Raw genomic sequence first — 16,424 nt, forward strand, 5'->3', positions numbered from 1 at the left:
ATCACCTTTCTAAAGCAACGTTTAGTTTTCGGATGCGTTCAGAAATATTCAATTTTTTAGATTTTATTGCACAGCGTAAATAACCACAAATTAGTCAATATGCCAGAGGCCTAGGGGTTAAAAAACGTTGTTCTTGATTTGCTCCGTATTCTATATAAAACTTCTTTCGCTAATAAATAAGATCACAACATGTTTCATATCACATCAAAATGCTGTAAAAGTATGTATTCATTTTAAAACAATCAAACGTAACCCCATTCACAATATTGCATCACACCAACATGGTTCCGCTGTTAATAGGCCAAGAGTTCGCCTAGCACATGCTATTCCAATGGTTGTGACAGTTAAACCAATCACACTTCAAGCGTATGTGTGAAATAATAATGATCATCAAGTGTTACGTGGAGATAATCAGTAATCAGTGAAAGCATTTTCGTTTGAACTAAAGGTTTAATGCATTAAAATCATCAGGAAGTTTGTTTACCATCAGTCTTCCCTGTGAAGAAGAAAGGTCACGTATAAATAATGGGTGAAGTCTTACGATTCCGATAATGTTTAATGCATTGATATAAGCACGCTCCAAATCAATTTCTTCTCACGCAATGACTGCATAACAATAGGACATGGATGTTTTTGTTATATTATTTTTAAAACTAGGTGACCTGTACCTGGCGTTTCTGAGGGTTATCCTTAGGATATAGACATATACCATCGTGAATTTCCCTGTAGGGCTTTTTAAGATATACAATTCCGTAGTACATTATTTTGATGTATCTCATAAGGTTTAGCCAGCGTTAACCTTTCCTTATTTGTGGTGTGTATTTACTACACATTGCTTCTAATAACTTTAATAACTCTATAAATTTAATCAATTCTGGTTTCAGATTTGAGGTATTCCTCCGTTATACATTTATGTACTGAATTAAAAATTTTACATAGTTTTCAAATTCAATAAAAAATTAGAGATTTTTGTTAAAAATCGGAAACAAATACACAAATATAATCAACCGTATGACAATGCTACGCGAAGAGTGTGCGAGGAAATGACACGCTATAGATGTCCCGCTTTAGTTCACTATGCGGAAACATGAGAAATCCATACTTCCGCAGTTGTATTTTTATTTAGACCATCGATACCTAGGACCGCATAGCTGTGTGTGTGCTAGCCGCCAGCCCGTCGGTCTCGGACCGTCGTTAGATGTGGACCCCTAGCACGTTTTTTTAGCATCTGCCGATGGTTTCTTCATGTTTTCAGCAATAAAATTACAATTATTATCATTTTTGATATAAAATATAATAAACATAAGCGATTAGCTATGAATATTCATATTTTTCCGATATTAAATCGCTTATTTTGAGATGTGTATTGACTACACAGCCCCGGAACGCGTGGATTTTTTTAGCACAGTAAGGGAAAGGTTAACAATGTACTGCCCGAAAATAAATTTTTACGTCTTGATTATAAAAGATCGACTTATCTCTACTTTCTATAAATATAATATTGAAGTATTACATATATTTAAACCTTCCGAAAGAAATTCTCTAAATGATAGTAAAAACCTTATTAAAATCCGTTCCATAGTTTAGAAGAACTAAGCGCACAAAAAGACAAATGCGGATAGCGACTTTATTTTATACTATTTAGAGATGACATAATATTGTTTAATTGCATATTTGACATTGCCCTTGAAGTGATTCAGCACTTTTGAGATGATTTGTCACAAAACGGCGCTATACAAATTGTCGAATTACTTCTTTACGTTTATAGGTACCACACAACAGTCCCAACTGCTTCCAACAGTATAGTGCCAGTGAGACTATGGCATCCTCAATTAGAGTATGTTGTGAAGCCGAATGTAGTTAGGGTTGAAAAAGAGAACGATCACTAAATACCTGGCTTTTGAGATATGTTCACCAAACACAGCTAAAGCCATTTTAAGCAACGTTTCGTTTTTAATAAAGGTCTTTCACAAGGGCGATACTGCGAGTACATTCCATTCCTTAACGTTCCGCAAAAATACTATATAGTCATTGTGAAACAACAAAAATTATTCTAATAAAATTTACTTGCGCACACCGGGATTTGAACTCATGAACTAATAAAATAAAATATACCTCGTTCCAAATAGAAAGATATCTTCTAGTCATAGTACAATATGGAAAGCATGGAAAAATTATAAGATTATATAAGTTAACAAGATAACCAAAATCAGAACACACATTGGTACAAAATTATTAAAAGAAATAATAAAGGTGATTTCGTTAAAAAATGCAATGCTTAAGTGTTTTTCACTACAGATTTATTTTTCAATAGAGGCATGTTAAAAACATCAGCTAACATAGCATACGTGTTAAATTAATCTTCATATTTATAATTGAAACGTATCTTGAAATAATTAAAAAAAAAACAATATATTTAGTTGATTTTTAACTAAACTTGAATAGCCAGGTAGTTTCGTAGTTCGTCATAATTTATTCATAAACATCGCATTTTGTTAATTTTAAGATATTGTGATGCCGACGGGATGCAATGAATTATATTATCGAATAGAGTTTTTTTGTTATTTTGACCAACGTCCATGTTAATTAATTTGTTCACCTTTGATCGTGTCACCCAGAGGACCTCCTAGCAAGGTGAATAATATGATCATACAAATAAATCAAAATGTACGATTGAATAATATGTAAAAAGTTACTATAATTATTATTAAGACCTCGTAGTAAGCGTTCAAATGTGGTTTGAAAGGGAGATATGTAAATACGAATGTTAGAGGAGCACGCTAATATTAAATAAACGATAATAATTAAGGCGATGCCATAAGTAGTAATGCAAAATCATGTGTATTTGGTTTGAAAATTTGGTCGCCTAGAAATGTTTCAGATGCTTTAATTAAATACTGCGAGTAGAATACATCATCTTGGCCTTTGAAATAATCGAGTATTTTTAGATACGTCTTTTTATAAGCCCAGAAAAAAATAATGTATAGGCCTATGAAAACTGCTTTAAAGTTCAAAATCTCTTACTTACGAACCCATTTTCGGTTATTGTTTTATTGTGTAATGTGGCAAATTAAGTTATTAGAACATCCAGAAAATAAAATAAAAGGCCCTTTTTGACCATGTTTTTTTCTTGCATAAATCAAAACAGGTGAATAGTGTGAAGCGGGAATTTAATCCTTATCGGCATCTACGCAAGGTGTCTTATTGATAGCGGCTCGATTTAAAATATTACACGACGTAGTGCATCGCCTTAAGCGAAAATGGTGAAAATATTCAAAAATAAACGACTCGTTTGAAATACAGCAAAAATCTCTCGACAAATGCTTTTGCATTTAAAGATACACTTTCATGCCTATAGCATATTAAATAACAGAACGAAAGGTGTTTTTAATCATTTTAGAGCTCACTTTTTTTATCCAGGGAATTTCATATAATTAACGTTTCGGCATACCAAATGTATACACGGTGTCCGGAAACTCGTAGTACAAGCGGGAAACTGGAGAATCTACACCACATGGGGAACCCAAATAAACATAAAGTTTTTTGATTTGAGCATTTTCACAAAAAAAAAAAAAAAAAACAAAAAAAAATATTTTTCGGCTATTTTAGGGTTAAAGTTTTTTCTGGTGTTTAGGGTTGAACAACAGATGTTTTAACTCTGCAGAGCAGAAATATTTTATGATTACACCGGATTAAATGAAGGGTGATTTCAAAATAATGCTTCAAATCCGAGTTTCTTCATTTGTTTTACTTTCAAATAGTTTTAATTAGTTGGGTACTTTGATCTTCAGTAATAATTTATAAGAATTTGATTAAAACAAAAAAAAAAAAAAACAAAAAAAATCAACTTCTAACTCGATTTACTCGATAACGAAAGCTCAAATAAAAAATAAATATACTACAAAATCGACTCCAAATGTGATGTAGATTCACCAGTTTCCCGCTTGTACTACGAGTTTCCGGACACTCTGTATATATTATCTTCAAAAATAACATGCTTTTGTTTTAAACATAAAATCTTGAAGAGTTAACGAAAAACTTGTTATAAATCGGTAGAAATTGGGTATGCGGGGGTTTAACATCAAAATTACCCAGTTTGTCTGTCTATAACTTGAGTTAAATGAACTCTAGATCTCGGATTTACTGAGCATTTAAGTGTTTTATACTATTTTATAGCATTTTCGAAATTGGAATTTGTTTGAACATACATTTTTTAACAGAAATTTATTTTTTTTCTTCAATTTTTTTTTATTATTAACAAAAAAGCTTATTAGGTATGTAGGAAAATATGATTGAATTAATTAATACCTTTGTTGTAATATAATGATGAGTTCCTTGCACATAACGCTTCCTTCCTTCACAATGTTTCTGAGCGCAGTAAAGTTATCCTGCTCCTGAAACAAACATTAAAACAATAAAAACATGGATACTACATTGTTCTAGCTGCCAAATCCCACTGCAGCAACAAGGACCAATAAATAAACACAACTACAGGTGGGAATGCTATGTTTCTTTTATTGGTATTCCAGTGGAATGCACTCTGAGGAACTAGGGCGATTCATCCTTTTGGCACCAGAGCACAAATGGGAGACACGGCAAACGCGTGCCAAACATCCGTACGCATTTAAAACAACTTGGTCTACGGCCACTTTCATATTATAAAAGTACTAGCTGAAACACCCAGCGCTACCCGGGCTTTATTCTAATTTAAGGGATGGAAAAGGGGGGTGGGGGTGGTTTTCAAAATCTTATTACCTTTTTATTGTTTTGAAGATCAAGTGGGCAAAATTTCATAAATATCGGAATAAAACTGTAGATTTGTATTAAAAAACAAGACCACTTAAACTTATTTTGTTTATAATATTACTGGTTTAAGTTAACCCGGCGTTGCTCGGGGTTATGAATGGTTTAGAGTAAAGTTTTAAAGGCTCCACAGTAAACGATCAAAAAAAAGACGAAGATTTTTTGAAAGGCAGACATGTAAATACGAATGTCAGAGGGAACACGCTAATATTAAACAAACGACAATGATTAAGGCTAAATTGTGAAAATATGTAACATAATACACGTTTAAAAAGAGCGAAAATCTCTCAAGGTGCATTTAAAGATACACCATGATTTTTTTCATACCTATAACGTATGAAATAACAGAATGTGTTTTTAATAATTTTGGAGCATACTTTGCAATGTTTTTTTTGTTGGGAGAATTTCATATTAAACCATTTCGGCTCTACAAATGTATAAATATTATCTTCATAATAACATATATTTTTTAGGAACTTAAAAACTTAAATAAATATATTATAAATCAGTATAAACTCCCCGTAAATGAGTATATAATGTATCGAGAGTATCTCCTATCCCCATCCTATCTTCCACTTCCTAATTCTCTTCCCATTACCTACTCTTTAGTTTAAGGCGATGCACTACGTCGTGTAATATTTTAAATTGAGCCGCTGTCAATAACAACCCTTACGTAGATGGCGATAAGGTTTAAATTTCCGCTTAACACCATCCGCCTGTTTTGATTTATGCAAGAAAAAAACATGCCCAAAAAGTGCCTTTTATTTTATTTTGTGGATGTTCAGGCATAATTTTTTTTTTTCGATCGTTTTATAAATAACTTAATTTTCCACATTATACAATAAAATCATAATCGAAAATGGTTTCGTAAGTAGGAGATTTTGAACATTAAAGCAGTTTTCATAGGCCTTATACATTATTTTTTTCTGGGCTTATAAAAAGATTTATCTAAAAAATACTCGATTGTTTCAAAGGCCAAGATGTATTCTACTCGCAGTATTTAATTAAAGCATCTGAAACCTTTCTAGGCGACCAAATTTTCAAACCAAAAACACATGATTGTGCATTACTACGTATGGCATCGCCTTAATATAAAATACAACTCCTATCTCTTACCAACAATAACACAAGAATCGTTTTGGCTTAACATTGTTTAACGTTCTATGTACATAAATATATTATCTTTGTGATAAAAGCAGTTTAATTCTTAAAAATATTTAATCATTATTGATGCTTATTATTATTATCGTACTTTTTTTTATTATTAACCTTCTCGCGGCATTCGCGGTCTTGAATTTCCCAGACTACCATCAAGAAACCCGCCACGAATTTTCAATCAAATATGTTAATTTGATATCTTAGAGTAAATAATACGAGTTCGTGCCAACACGGAATTCGATATTTTCTTCGCCTGTTCCACGGGCCAAATTGCTTCTGGCAAAGTGAAATTATATTCAAGGTAGGGAAGTGAGAAATTCATGAGATGTTATTGTAAATGGCTAAAGTAGTTATAATATTAGCAGCACGATGTTTGCGCTGTAATTAGCATGTACGAAATGTACGTTGTTAAGGCGATAGACTCTAGGCGTTTTGTTATTCATTATTTTATTTAAACGCCCACTAGGCTGTTACTATATTTAAAATACTAATTTCGATTGTGGTTCTGTCTATAACTCCGGATTAGAACTTGGATTTGCTATGAATTTAATTGTCATTTCCAATTTCAGAACTGCTTGAACAAATCCTGACAAACGATTAATCCCCACACTCTAAATTTCTCTTGCACTCTTTGCAAGTTTTTAAGTTCGTAAAAAAATATGTGGTTTTTGGAGATAATGTTTATGCATTTGTGAAGGCGAGACGGTAATTACATTAAATTCCCTCGATAGAAAGTGTGCTACCAAAATTACAATTAATAGATTTTGTTCTGTTATTTAATATACATATATTATTTAATATTAATATATATTAAATAAATATAAATATATATTTATAAATGTTATAGGTGTGAAAATATGAAATTGTATCTTTAACTTAGGCATTTGTCGACAGATTTTTGCTCTATTTTAAACGACTCGAATACTACTCTTCCATAGAAGCGTTAGCTTGTGTTTGGAGAGGAGTGCACAGTACATTACTGTAGTTATTCATAAGTTATTATTATTAATAAAATGATTGACATTACGTGATGTAGTAAGTACATTACAGTGAGAAAGTAAAAAAAATTAATGAATAATCCTAAATTAGAAATGTGTGTTGCTTTTATGCGATATCTTCTTCTTTAGCAAAGGTTTCGGACATCGTTGTAGTGTCCATCATCAGAGCAGATGTGTATATAAAAATTACACATCTGCCCTGATCGAATAATAGAAAAAAAATCTGTATTGTTTCTTCCCATTTAGTACGCGCTCTGCCTCTCTTGCCTGACATCGAATATCGACATGTTATTTGAATTTCATAATGATGTTCTTCACATGAAATTTAAGCAAAGAATGATCAGACTTATGGATCACGAAACACCCCCACGTGGCATTTCTCTTGTTCGTCTTTATTATATGATAAATTGACAAGATAGTCTGTTGGTCTGGCATGGTCGATCGATAAAGCCCCACGTCAGTTGGCGATATTTGCGAGCACGGTAAACAATTGATAAAAAAAATTACAACGGCCGATAGACAAATTTTAGCGAGGCCTCCTTAGTGTGAGATAAGTTTCGGTTAACTGTCAATATACACGTCTTTTTAAATTATTTCATTCGTTATGTTAAATTTCTAGCTTATTATTGAACGGAGTTAAACTAACGAAGCTCTTAGAATTGAAAGAAGTCGTATACGCTGTGGTTTGAATCAATTCGAGCCAATGAAGCTACATTGGTTCGGGCTTAGATAAACGAAATTTGTTCACATAGAAAGTGGTGAATAAAGATCTCATTAACTAGTTAACTCCATTTTAGTATCAAAAAGTAAATGCGGTCTGCCAATTCAACAATCCAACATTGTCAATTTATTAACATTTTTACGTTGACGTTTCGTAGAGTCAATTCTTGGATAATAATAATACCTGAAGAATTGCCACCGTGTATCGATTTCTTGTGCTCGGGAAATCGGTATAAAACCATCGGTCCGATAAAGTTAAATTATCGATTTCACCTATGTGTGTTACAATAAACAGCGTAAGTATGGTGATTCCCAAAATAACTTGCATGTACACTTTGCCTTGCCAAGATTATTGATGCATGGAATCAATATAGGTACATATTTATGGATTTCATTGCATAATATTCAATTTATTTGTAAATAGAATATGTTGTTGAAACTTAATTGAAATATATTCGCTCTACATAGTCTGTCATTGAATTATTACAATTCGTTTACACTTAATATATTTTTTGCTATTTTGATTTTTTTTTACTATCTTACAATATTTGTTTGTACTCGTATCTAAGTGCTTATTGTTTATCATAAAAAATTGCAAACGTACCGTCAATGAGTTTTAGCATTTTTATATTAAGAATTATATATTTTTTGGATTGTTTTATCATAAATTAAAACAGATACGTTTATATTTTTTATACAAATTTATGAAAATGTTTGCATAATGTTGAAACTGATTAGTGATAGTTGATTAATTTCACTGTATTGGGCCCTACAGACCATTCAATCTGGTTGAGTTGAACGTAAAGTTGAAACGTTGCATGCTATAAGGGGGCGTGGCTATCAAGTCGAATGGTTGTAGAAAGGTTCGTACAAATGGTCCAACTAAGTGGAATCGCTTGTAGCGTGGTTGAACGACTGAACCAGCTTTTCTCACTCGGCTTATGGAGCCGTCGTACATAGTAGTGGGTGAATGAATAAAAATAAAAATAAATAGTGGCATAAGTAATGAAATTAGAGTTTTTGAGGTTATGTAATAATTTAGCTTGCTTATATTTTATCACTATTTAATTATTTTGTTTTTTTTTAATAGTAACCCCACACAAGAGACTCAACAATAGGAAAATAACTTCCCTCAGGGCCTGTGTCAACTTTGGGGATGCTGTGTGGAGGGTAATTTTAAGGAAAGGAAGAAGAGGAAGTTCTGGGAAGGCAAAATATATGATTGATGACAAGTTTGTATTTTTCTCTTTTTGATAGTTTCTTAGTATGAAATACACTTAAGATCAGGAGTATTCAATAAATGCTTTGGTTCATCTAAGATTACGAGTACTTACCTTATTATCGTAAAATAATTATAATGAATCTTTAGCAGGATATACGTTTGTTTTATCGTAGGCGATGATTTATTATAAAGTGGGACACGAATGAATGTGAGCTCGCTACCTATGAATCGGCTAGCATCGGCTGAACTCGTAACCATTTGGGTACAACCGAGAAGCTATCTCTGTCAGATGGTGCAAGTACCGCCATCTATAATCTATAACCTTAAAACGATCTTAACACAAACTATCGACATCTGGGGGCGGTATCGAAACTACAACCAAATAACAACACAACATTAACGAAACTACAAGATTGATTGCAATTTTGTATTTTTTGTTATAAAGCATGCTGCTTGTGTTTCCCAGAGTAGCAACCGACAAAATTGTATCAACCATCGCGTGGTCTATACGCAACACTCAACGGTTGAACGGTTGAACCAATCAGATTGAGTCGTCTGTAGGGGGTTTTAGTTTACTAATACTAACCATTAGCTATGAATAATAAAATTATTAACAGAATACTAAACGATAATGATTATGTATTCGACAATACAAAGGTTATTTTTTTTAAACGCTAGTAAAAACCAACAAAAGCCTACACAAACGTTCACAAAAACAATTTTTTCAATAATATTCCTTTTTTAGCAGTAAAAATCAAAGTTGGAAAGATAAAAACCATAAATAGACCCACTGATTACTTGAACAACTTAAGGTGTTAACTTGTTTATTGCGTTAAACTTGGACTCGCACTCGTTTACACGGATTTTTTCAGACAGATAAGTTAAAAGCATACGATATTGACAAATTTGTCACGAAATCCCACAATATAAATCAAAATATATTTCAAAACAAAAAAGAAATCATATTGTTGCATGGAGAGTTACACAATTTAAAATTCAATAATAGGGTATATTCACTGTTTTTTTATTCTCGGAAAAAATTACGATATTGAAGGTATTTTTATTTCATTTTTATATTGACGAATAAATTTTCCACAACGAATTAAAATGTACCATTTTTGGTTAGCCACAAAAATGACATGTTCGTTTTTATTGGTGAATTCGGTGTCGTTGACATCACGCCTGGTGACTTTGGTGACAGCCGTATTACTAGACATTGGCGGTTTTTATGTCATTATGAATTGTTTCAAAATGTGCGGATTTTCAAATCAATAATTATGAATGAAAATAATAATATTAAAAAAATTGTATATTGTAATTGTATAATCAGAAAAATAAACTTTAAATCTTCCACACATTTTCAACTGTATTCAATGGTTTGTGAAAATACTTTATTATTGAAAACGCCTAGGTACGTAGTAGCTTCCTGAATGATACTATTATGAATTAGTGATAGATTCCTCTGTAGGTAAATATATTAATTTTCTTAAGAAAGTCAATTGCTTAATAGTTCCCGGTGACATGGTAATTATTGTAGTATCGTTTCCTCATATCCACATTACGTGAAAGTAATGCATTATCTATAATAGCATATTTAAATTTATATTTAACACGTTAAGGAAATTGAAACAGTCAATATTTGTGTATAAATATTGACTGAATAAATAAATAATAAATATAATTATAAATATTATTATTATATAAATCATCATTGCTGAATTCGGATCCTGCTAACAAACTATTTGCAGTAAATTAGCGGGGATTCAAATTCCCATTCTATGAAAATAATGTTACGTAGATATACAATAAAATATATGTTTATTTTTATAAACAAAGAATATTTTTAATTAACAGAGTAATTTAAATTAACTTTTAATACCTACTAACTGTGCATAAGAGAGTTTTTCTTGTACATTCCATATTAAATATCAATTTGGGAGTCGGGTTATGGGTACCGCCACCCCGGGAACAATCCATTGTGTAACCACCGGAGACCGGCTGAATATATTTAAATTATTTGTAATCCGGTTAAAAATGGGATTGCAGGCCTTTAAAGAATGATTTGATAGGTTATAAAAATTCAAATATTTTTTGCATTTCGTCAATGTATTATATCAGGACAAACGCAGTTTCATCAACACGCGTTCATATATATTTTAAATGAACTAAAAGTTTATTAGGAAACGGCCTGCAATCCCGTTATTAACAGAATTTTAATAAATCGGCCATACTCATTTTTATCCGTGTATACATAGTGATCAAATTCCACTGACCCTGGACAGCGGACTCTTGTGTGATATTCTCAAAAGAGTCCAACTTCATGTATAAAACTGAATGTAAAATTTGCACGTAAAACTTTGCTAATTTGGTCACGTTGTATAGTTGAGAAACTTAGAAATCAATTTAATATTTTTTAAATAACCGAAATATTTAGGCCGATTCTAATTCAATCACTTACTGGTAAACTCTTTAAAGGTCTGTTTACTGAATCTAGAACAATGCTGCAAAATGAATTGACTCAATGATTGGAATTAACAAAGGCTTTTCTTTGACAAAATGTTTGTTCAAAATGTTTTTCTTTGACGTAAAGTAGAAATGAAGATAAACAAGAAATGCAAGTGTAACTAATTGATTGTTCATCAACTCGCGGTGGGAAGTTATTCAAATGTGTTTCCTGTTTCCTATAAAATTAGCGAAGACATTTCTCACAAACACGTCATGTTTTTCATGAGTTTTACATGCTAACATGACAATGGGTGTTATTGATATTGGTTGAAAATACCGGAAAAGTATGATAAAAGTTTACATGTAAAGTAGTTTTTTTATAATGTAATTCGTATCGTAATTATTTGTCGCAGGTAAAGAAATTTGCAAAAGATTCTTGCATGTTTAGTGGTGTAATAAAACTAGTCGTTTCCCGCATTCCCGATTTCTCCCGATTTATGACATATTTCCATTGAACATTTTATGTTTCCTACATTCCAGAAGTCTTCTGATTTATGACATATTTTCATTGAACATTTTATGTTTCCTACATTCCAGAAGTCTTCTGATTTATGACATATTTCCATTGAACATTTTATGTTTCCTACATTCCAGAAGTCTTCTGATTTATGACATATTTTCATTGAACATTTTATGTTTCCTGAATTCCAGAAGTCTTCTGATTTATCACATATTTCCCTTAAACATTTTATGTTTCCCGTATTCCAGATTTCTACTGATTTGTGACATATTTCCCTTGAACATTTGAAGTTTCCTGTATTCCAGATTTCTACCGATTTATGACATGTTTTCCTTAAATATTTGACGTTTCCCGCATTCCAGATTTCTACCGATTTATGACATGTTTTCCTTAAACATTTTAAGTTTCTCGTATTCCAGATTTCTACCGATTTATGACATATTGCCATTAAACATTTTACGTTTCCCACATTCCAGATTTCTACCGATTTATGACATATTTCCCATAAACATTTGATGTTTCCTACATTTCAGAAGTCTTCTGATTTATGACATATTTTCATTGAACATTTTATGTTTCCTGAATTCCAGAAGTCTTCTGATTTATCACATATTTCCATTAAACATTTTAAGTTTCCCGTATTCCAGATTTCTACTGATTTGTGACATATTTCCCTTAAATATTTTAAGTTTCCCGCATTCCAGATTTCCACCGATTTATGACATATTTACCAAACATTTTACGTTTCCCGCATTCCAGATTTCTACCGATTTATGATATGTTTTCCTTAAAAATTTTACGTTTCCCGCATTCCAGATTTCTTCCAATTTATGACATATTTCCCATAAACATTTGATGTTTCCTACATTTCAGAAGTCTTCTGATTTATGACATATTTTCATTGAACATTTTATGTTTCCTGAATTCCAGAAGTCTTCTGATTTATCACGTATTTCCATTAAACATTTTAAGTTTCCCGTATTCCAGATTTCTACTGATTTGTGACATATTTCCCTTAAATATTTTAAGTTTCCCGCATTCCAGATTTCCACCGATTTATGACATATTTACCAAACATTTTACGTTTCCCGCATTCCAGATTTCTACCAATTTATGACATATTTCCCATACACATTTTAAGTTTCCTGTATTCCAGATTTCTACTGATTTATGACATATTTCCCTTAAACATTTTAATTTGACTGTATTCCAGATTTCTAGCGATTTATGACATTATTGAATATTTAAATTTTTAAACTGTGAAAATATGTGTTATTTTTATAGCAAGATTTCGACAATTCGGCAAAGCATGCTCCGAAAATTTAAAAAAAAAACATATTTGGTTATATATAATATGTATTAAAAAAAAACACAGTGTTTCTTTAAATGCTGCTTAAGACATTTGTCAAGAGATGCTTTCTCTATTTTAAATAGGTGATGCTTTATTAAATATGTTCGTTTACACGTTTTTTATAAACATATATTCCTTTCAAACTATCTTCTTCTAATTTTTGAACGCTTACTAGTTTAAAATAAAACAAGTTGTTTGTTGTCTGTTATTTTAGGCGGAAGTTATCGCGCGCGTTGGATTTTACGTTATTTTAATTTTATTATTATTTTTGGATATGTAAGGCTTTCAAAAGATGATTAGAATTTAAATTTCGAATAAAAACCTTTAGTAAACATACAAAAGAACGGCATCTGTCAAAAAATTAAACAAAGAAATACAAAATTAAAATAAAAACTATTTTGGTACCTGATAAATTCCAATTTAGAAAATCCCAGTTCTAGAGTTCATTGAACCCGAGTTACTCAGAGACATAGAGACACACCACGTATATGATTATTTTTAAAATTATAAACTATCGTGGAGATATTTTAACTTATATTGTGTTTAGACATTTGAATCAATTGAAGTGCATGACTTGTCCGTAAACGTGTTTGAGAAATTTTACGCCTTGTCCAGGTAGTGATATTTCATTACAGTAAAAAGTAAAAGGAAAAAGTCTGTCCCAACTATCAAAGAAGTGCTCGAGCTTCCCCTGTAATTACTACTAAGTGTTTATTTTGTAATTCATTGGTAAATGAGATTGAATTAATCATGGCAATAAAAACATTTATATACATGTGCGATTGTTAACATCAAATAAAAGATTTAGGTAAAATTAGTTGTGCATTTAGCGTGTGCCTATTTTCTGTATACGAGTATATCTATGTTTTTTATAAAGCGTCAGCTACACTACTCGCTTCGACGCTTCGACGAAGTTCTCGACGAAGTTAGCCGAAGTTCGAAGTGCGTGCCCACACACTCGTGCAACTTCGCGAGTAACTCAGTCCAGTCCTTTGTCTCGGGCGCATTTACCGACAACAATCGGAAGTCGGGCGAAGCGAAGCGAAGTTGCCCGAAGCCAATGAAGTTCGTGCCCACACTATCGTATTCGGTCAACTTCGCGAGTAGTGTAGTTGGGCTTTTACAATAAAAATGTGTCAATAATACTAGCGCATTTCACGTATCAATAAATGGGCTTGTAAAAACGATGTATGCTGGTATTAAAAAAACGGTCACCGGATATAACCAAACAGTGACAAAGAATATGATGAAAGAAGAGGTTGGGTTAGGTTAGGTTAGGTTAGGTTAGGTTAGTTTAGATTAGGATAGGTTAGGTTAGGTTAGGTTTTCATTATTTTTTTTTAACAATTTTCTGTTAAATCTCTTTTGATTTTGTCAAGGAACTAAAAAACATGTGATATCTTAAATATGTTTTAACAATTCCTAGATAACTAACCAACTAACCATCACCCCTTTTCCCGCAGAGGTAGGCAGAGAGGAAGGACCGCCAAAAAAACGGTCTTGGCACATACTCCTGGCTTCATTCACATTATCATATACCGTCTCATACATACCTACTCTTCTATTTTTCTGACTAATCACTTGATCGTGCCATGTCTTCCTCGGGCGTCCCCGACTGTTTCTACCATTCACATTTACGGCATTTATTCTCCTTACAATCCTTTCTACGTTCGTTCGCTCTACATGCCCAAACCATCTGAGCATCCCTTTCTTAATCTTACTCATTTCGCTTACATCAGCCTTGCAAAATTTTACGTTCTCCACATTTCTGACACGATCATACATGGTTGTACCACACATACGCCTCAGGGATCTCATTTCTACAGCATTCAGTCTACTTTCCTCTGTCAGTTCCATGACTCACTGCCGCAATTAGAGTAGGTACCAGCACTCCATTGTGGACTTCTAGCTTCGCTTCTTCGGATACATGGAGAAAAATGAATATTGCTGATTTATTAAAACCCTGTTATTAGGCCATTCCTAATAATCTATTAGTACTTTCATAATATTTCGGAACACGTGTTCATACAGCTGTGTTTATCCTGTAATTCTATAATAACGAAATGCAAAAATAGTAAAAATTTTATGAACACGTGTTCCGATATCGCTATAACACATCCGTGTTTTACTAATAGATTAATAGGAAATCTGTCAATTAAATCGTTAAAGGCCTGCAGTCTCGTTTTTAACAGGATTACGAATAATTTAAAGAGATTTCCAATAAATTAGTAAGAATTTTAATAAATCAGTAAGTTTTAATAATCACCGTGGAGTTCTTCCGAATCCCAGATAAGATTAAATAAATATGTACGTAGGTACCATACTTATCAAAGATTGCTTTTTTATTTTATTATTGCGGAAATATATGTATCGAATTTTACGACTGGTAACCCAGACAATTAGTGCCATCTGACGACGACGTTAGAAAGCATCTGAACAATAGGTGACATAACCTGCTTGCCTTAGAACACCTCAGAGAATAGGTGAACTTTAATTCCCTCAATAAACAACTTGATTTACGAACGTATTGTTTCTAGAGTAAGTACTGAATACATTGACACTGAATTAATGGCTTTACACATTATGTTTGCGGAAATATTCGTGGATAATCATATTGCTAAACGCATCCGTGAAACATAATTACGATTTAAAACAAAACATAATAAAAAGATTATTGGATATAGGTACTCATACATAAATCAAATTTGTAGGTTTTTTTAAATGTATTTTAGCGACTATAAAAAGCATTGTACATATCAAATTTTGTGGTCTATTTAAATATGGTAGTGGATTTATTAATCCTCCTCACTTTAGTTATTATATAGTTATTTTTCCATTTGATTCCATTTATTTGCCTTCATGTCGTTTTTAGTGTTTTTGTTTTTGTTTTTCCTTTGACCTCTTTTCTATTCTTTTTATATCTGGGGAAAGGATGTTGTGGAGTTTTTTTACAAAATAAATGTAGTTTGTTTGTCCGCATGTGGTTTTATAACTTTGAATATGTTTTATGTCATTTTGATTTGATTTATTGTGACGGATACGCAGTCTAGTAGAGGATTCCGTATTTTTGAATTAACTACCTACCTACCAGATTATTAATAATAGTCACAATAAAACATTAATTGTTTTTTTCTCACTATTTTTCGAGCAAATGAAAATATTTTTTTTAATTTTAAATTTAATTTAGAATCTAATATTTTTAAAACT

At 31.9% G+C, this 16,424-nt stretch overlaps 1 protein-coding gene across 1 annotated transcript in view; it reads right to left on the reverse strand.

The window, feature by feature from the left end:
* Window positions 1-16,424, reverse strand: part of Nost (Nostrin) — a 110,415-nt gene that overhangs the window by 34,683 nt on the left and 59,308 nt on the right. The window contains exon 3 of the mRNA XM_089637832.1: window positions 4,309-4,394. Coding sequence (XP_089493958.1) covers window positions 4,309-4,394 — 86 coding nt within the window. The remainder of the gene's footprint in view (window positions 1-4,308; window positions 4,395-16,424) is intronic.

The sequence above is a fragment of the Hesperophylax consimilis genome, chromosome 12 (genome assembly GCF_061612785.1).
Source record: "Hesperophylax consimilis isolate HC1 chromosome 12, BYU_Hcon_1.0, whole genome shotgun sequence".
NCBI lineage: Eukaryota > Metazoa > Arthropoda > Insecta > Trichoptera > Limnephilidae > Hesperophylax > Hesperophylax consimilis.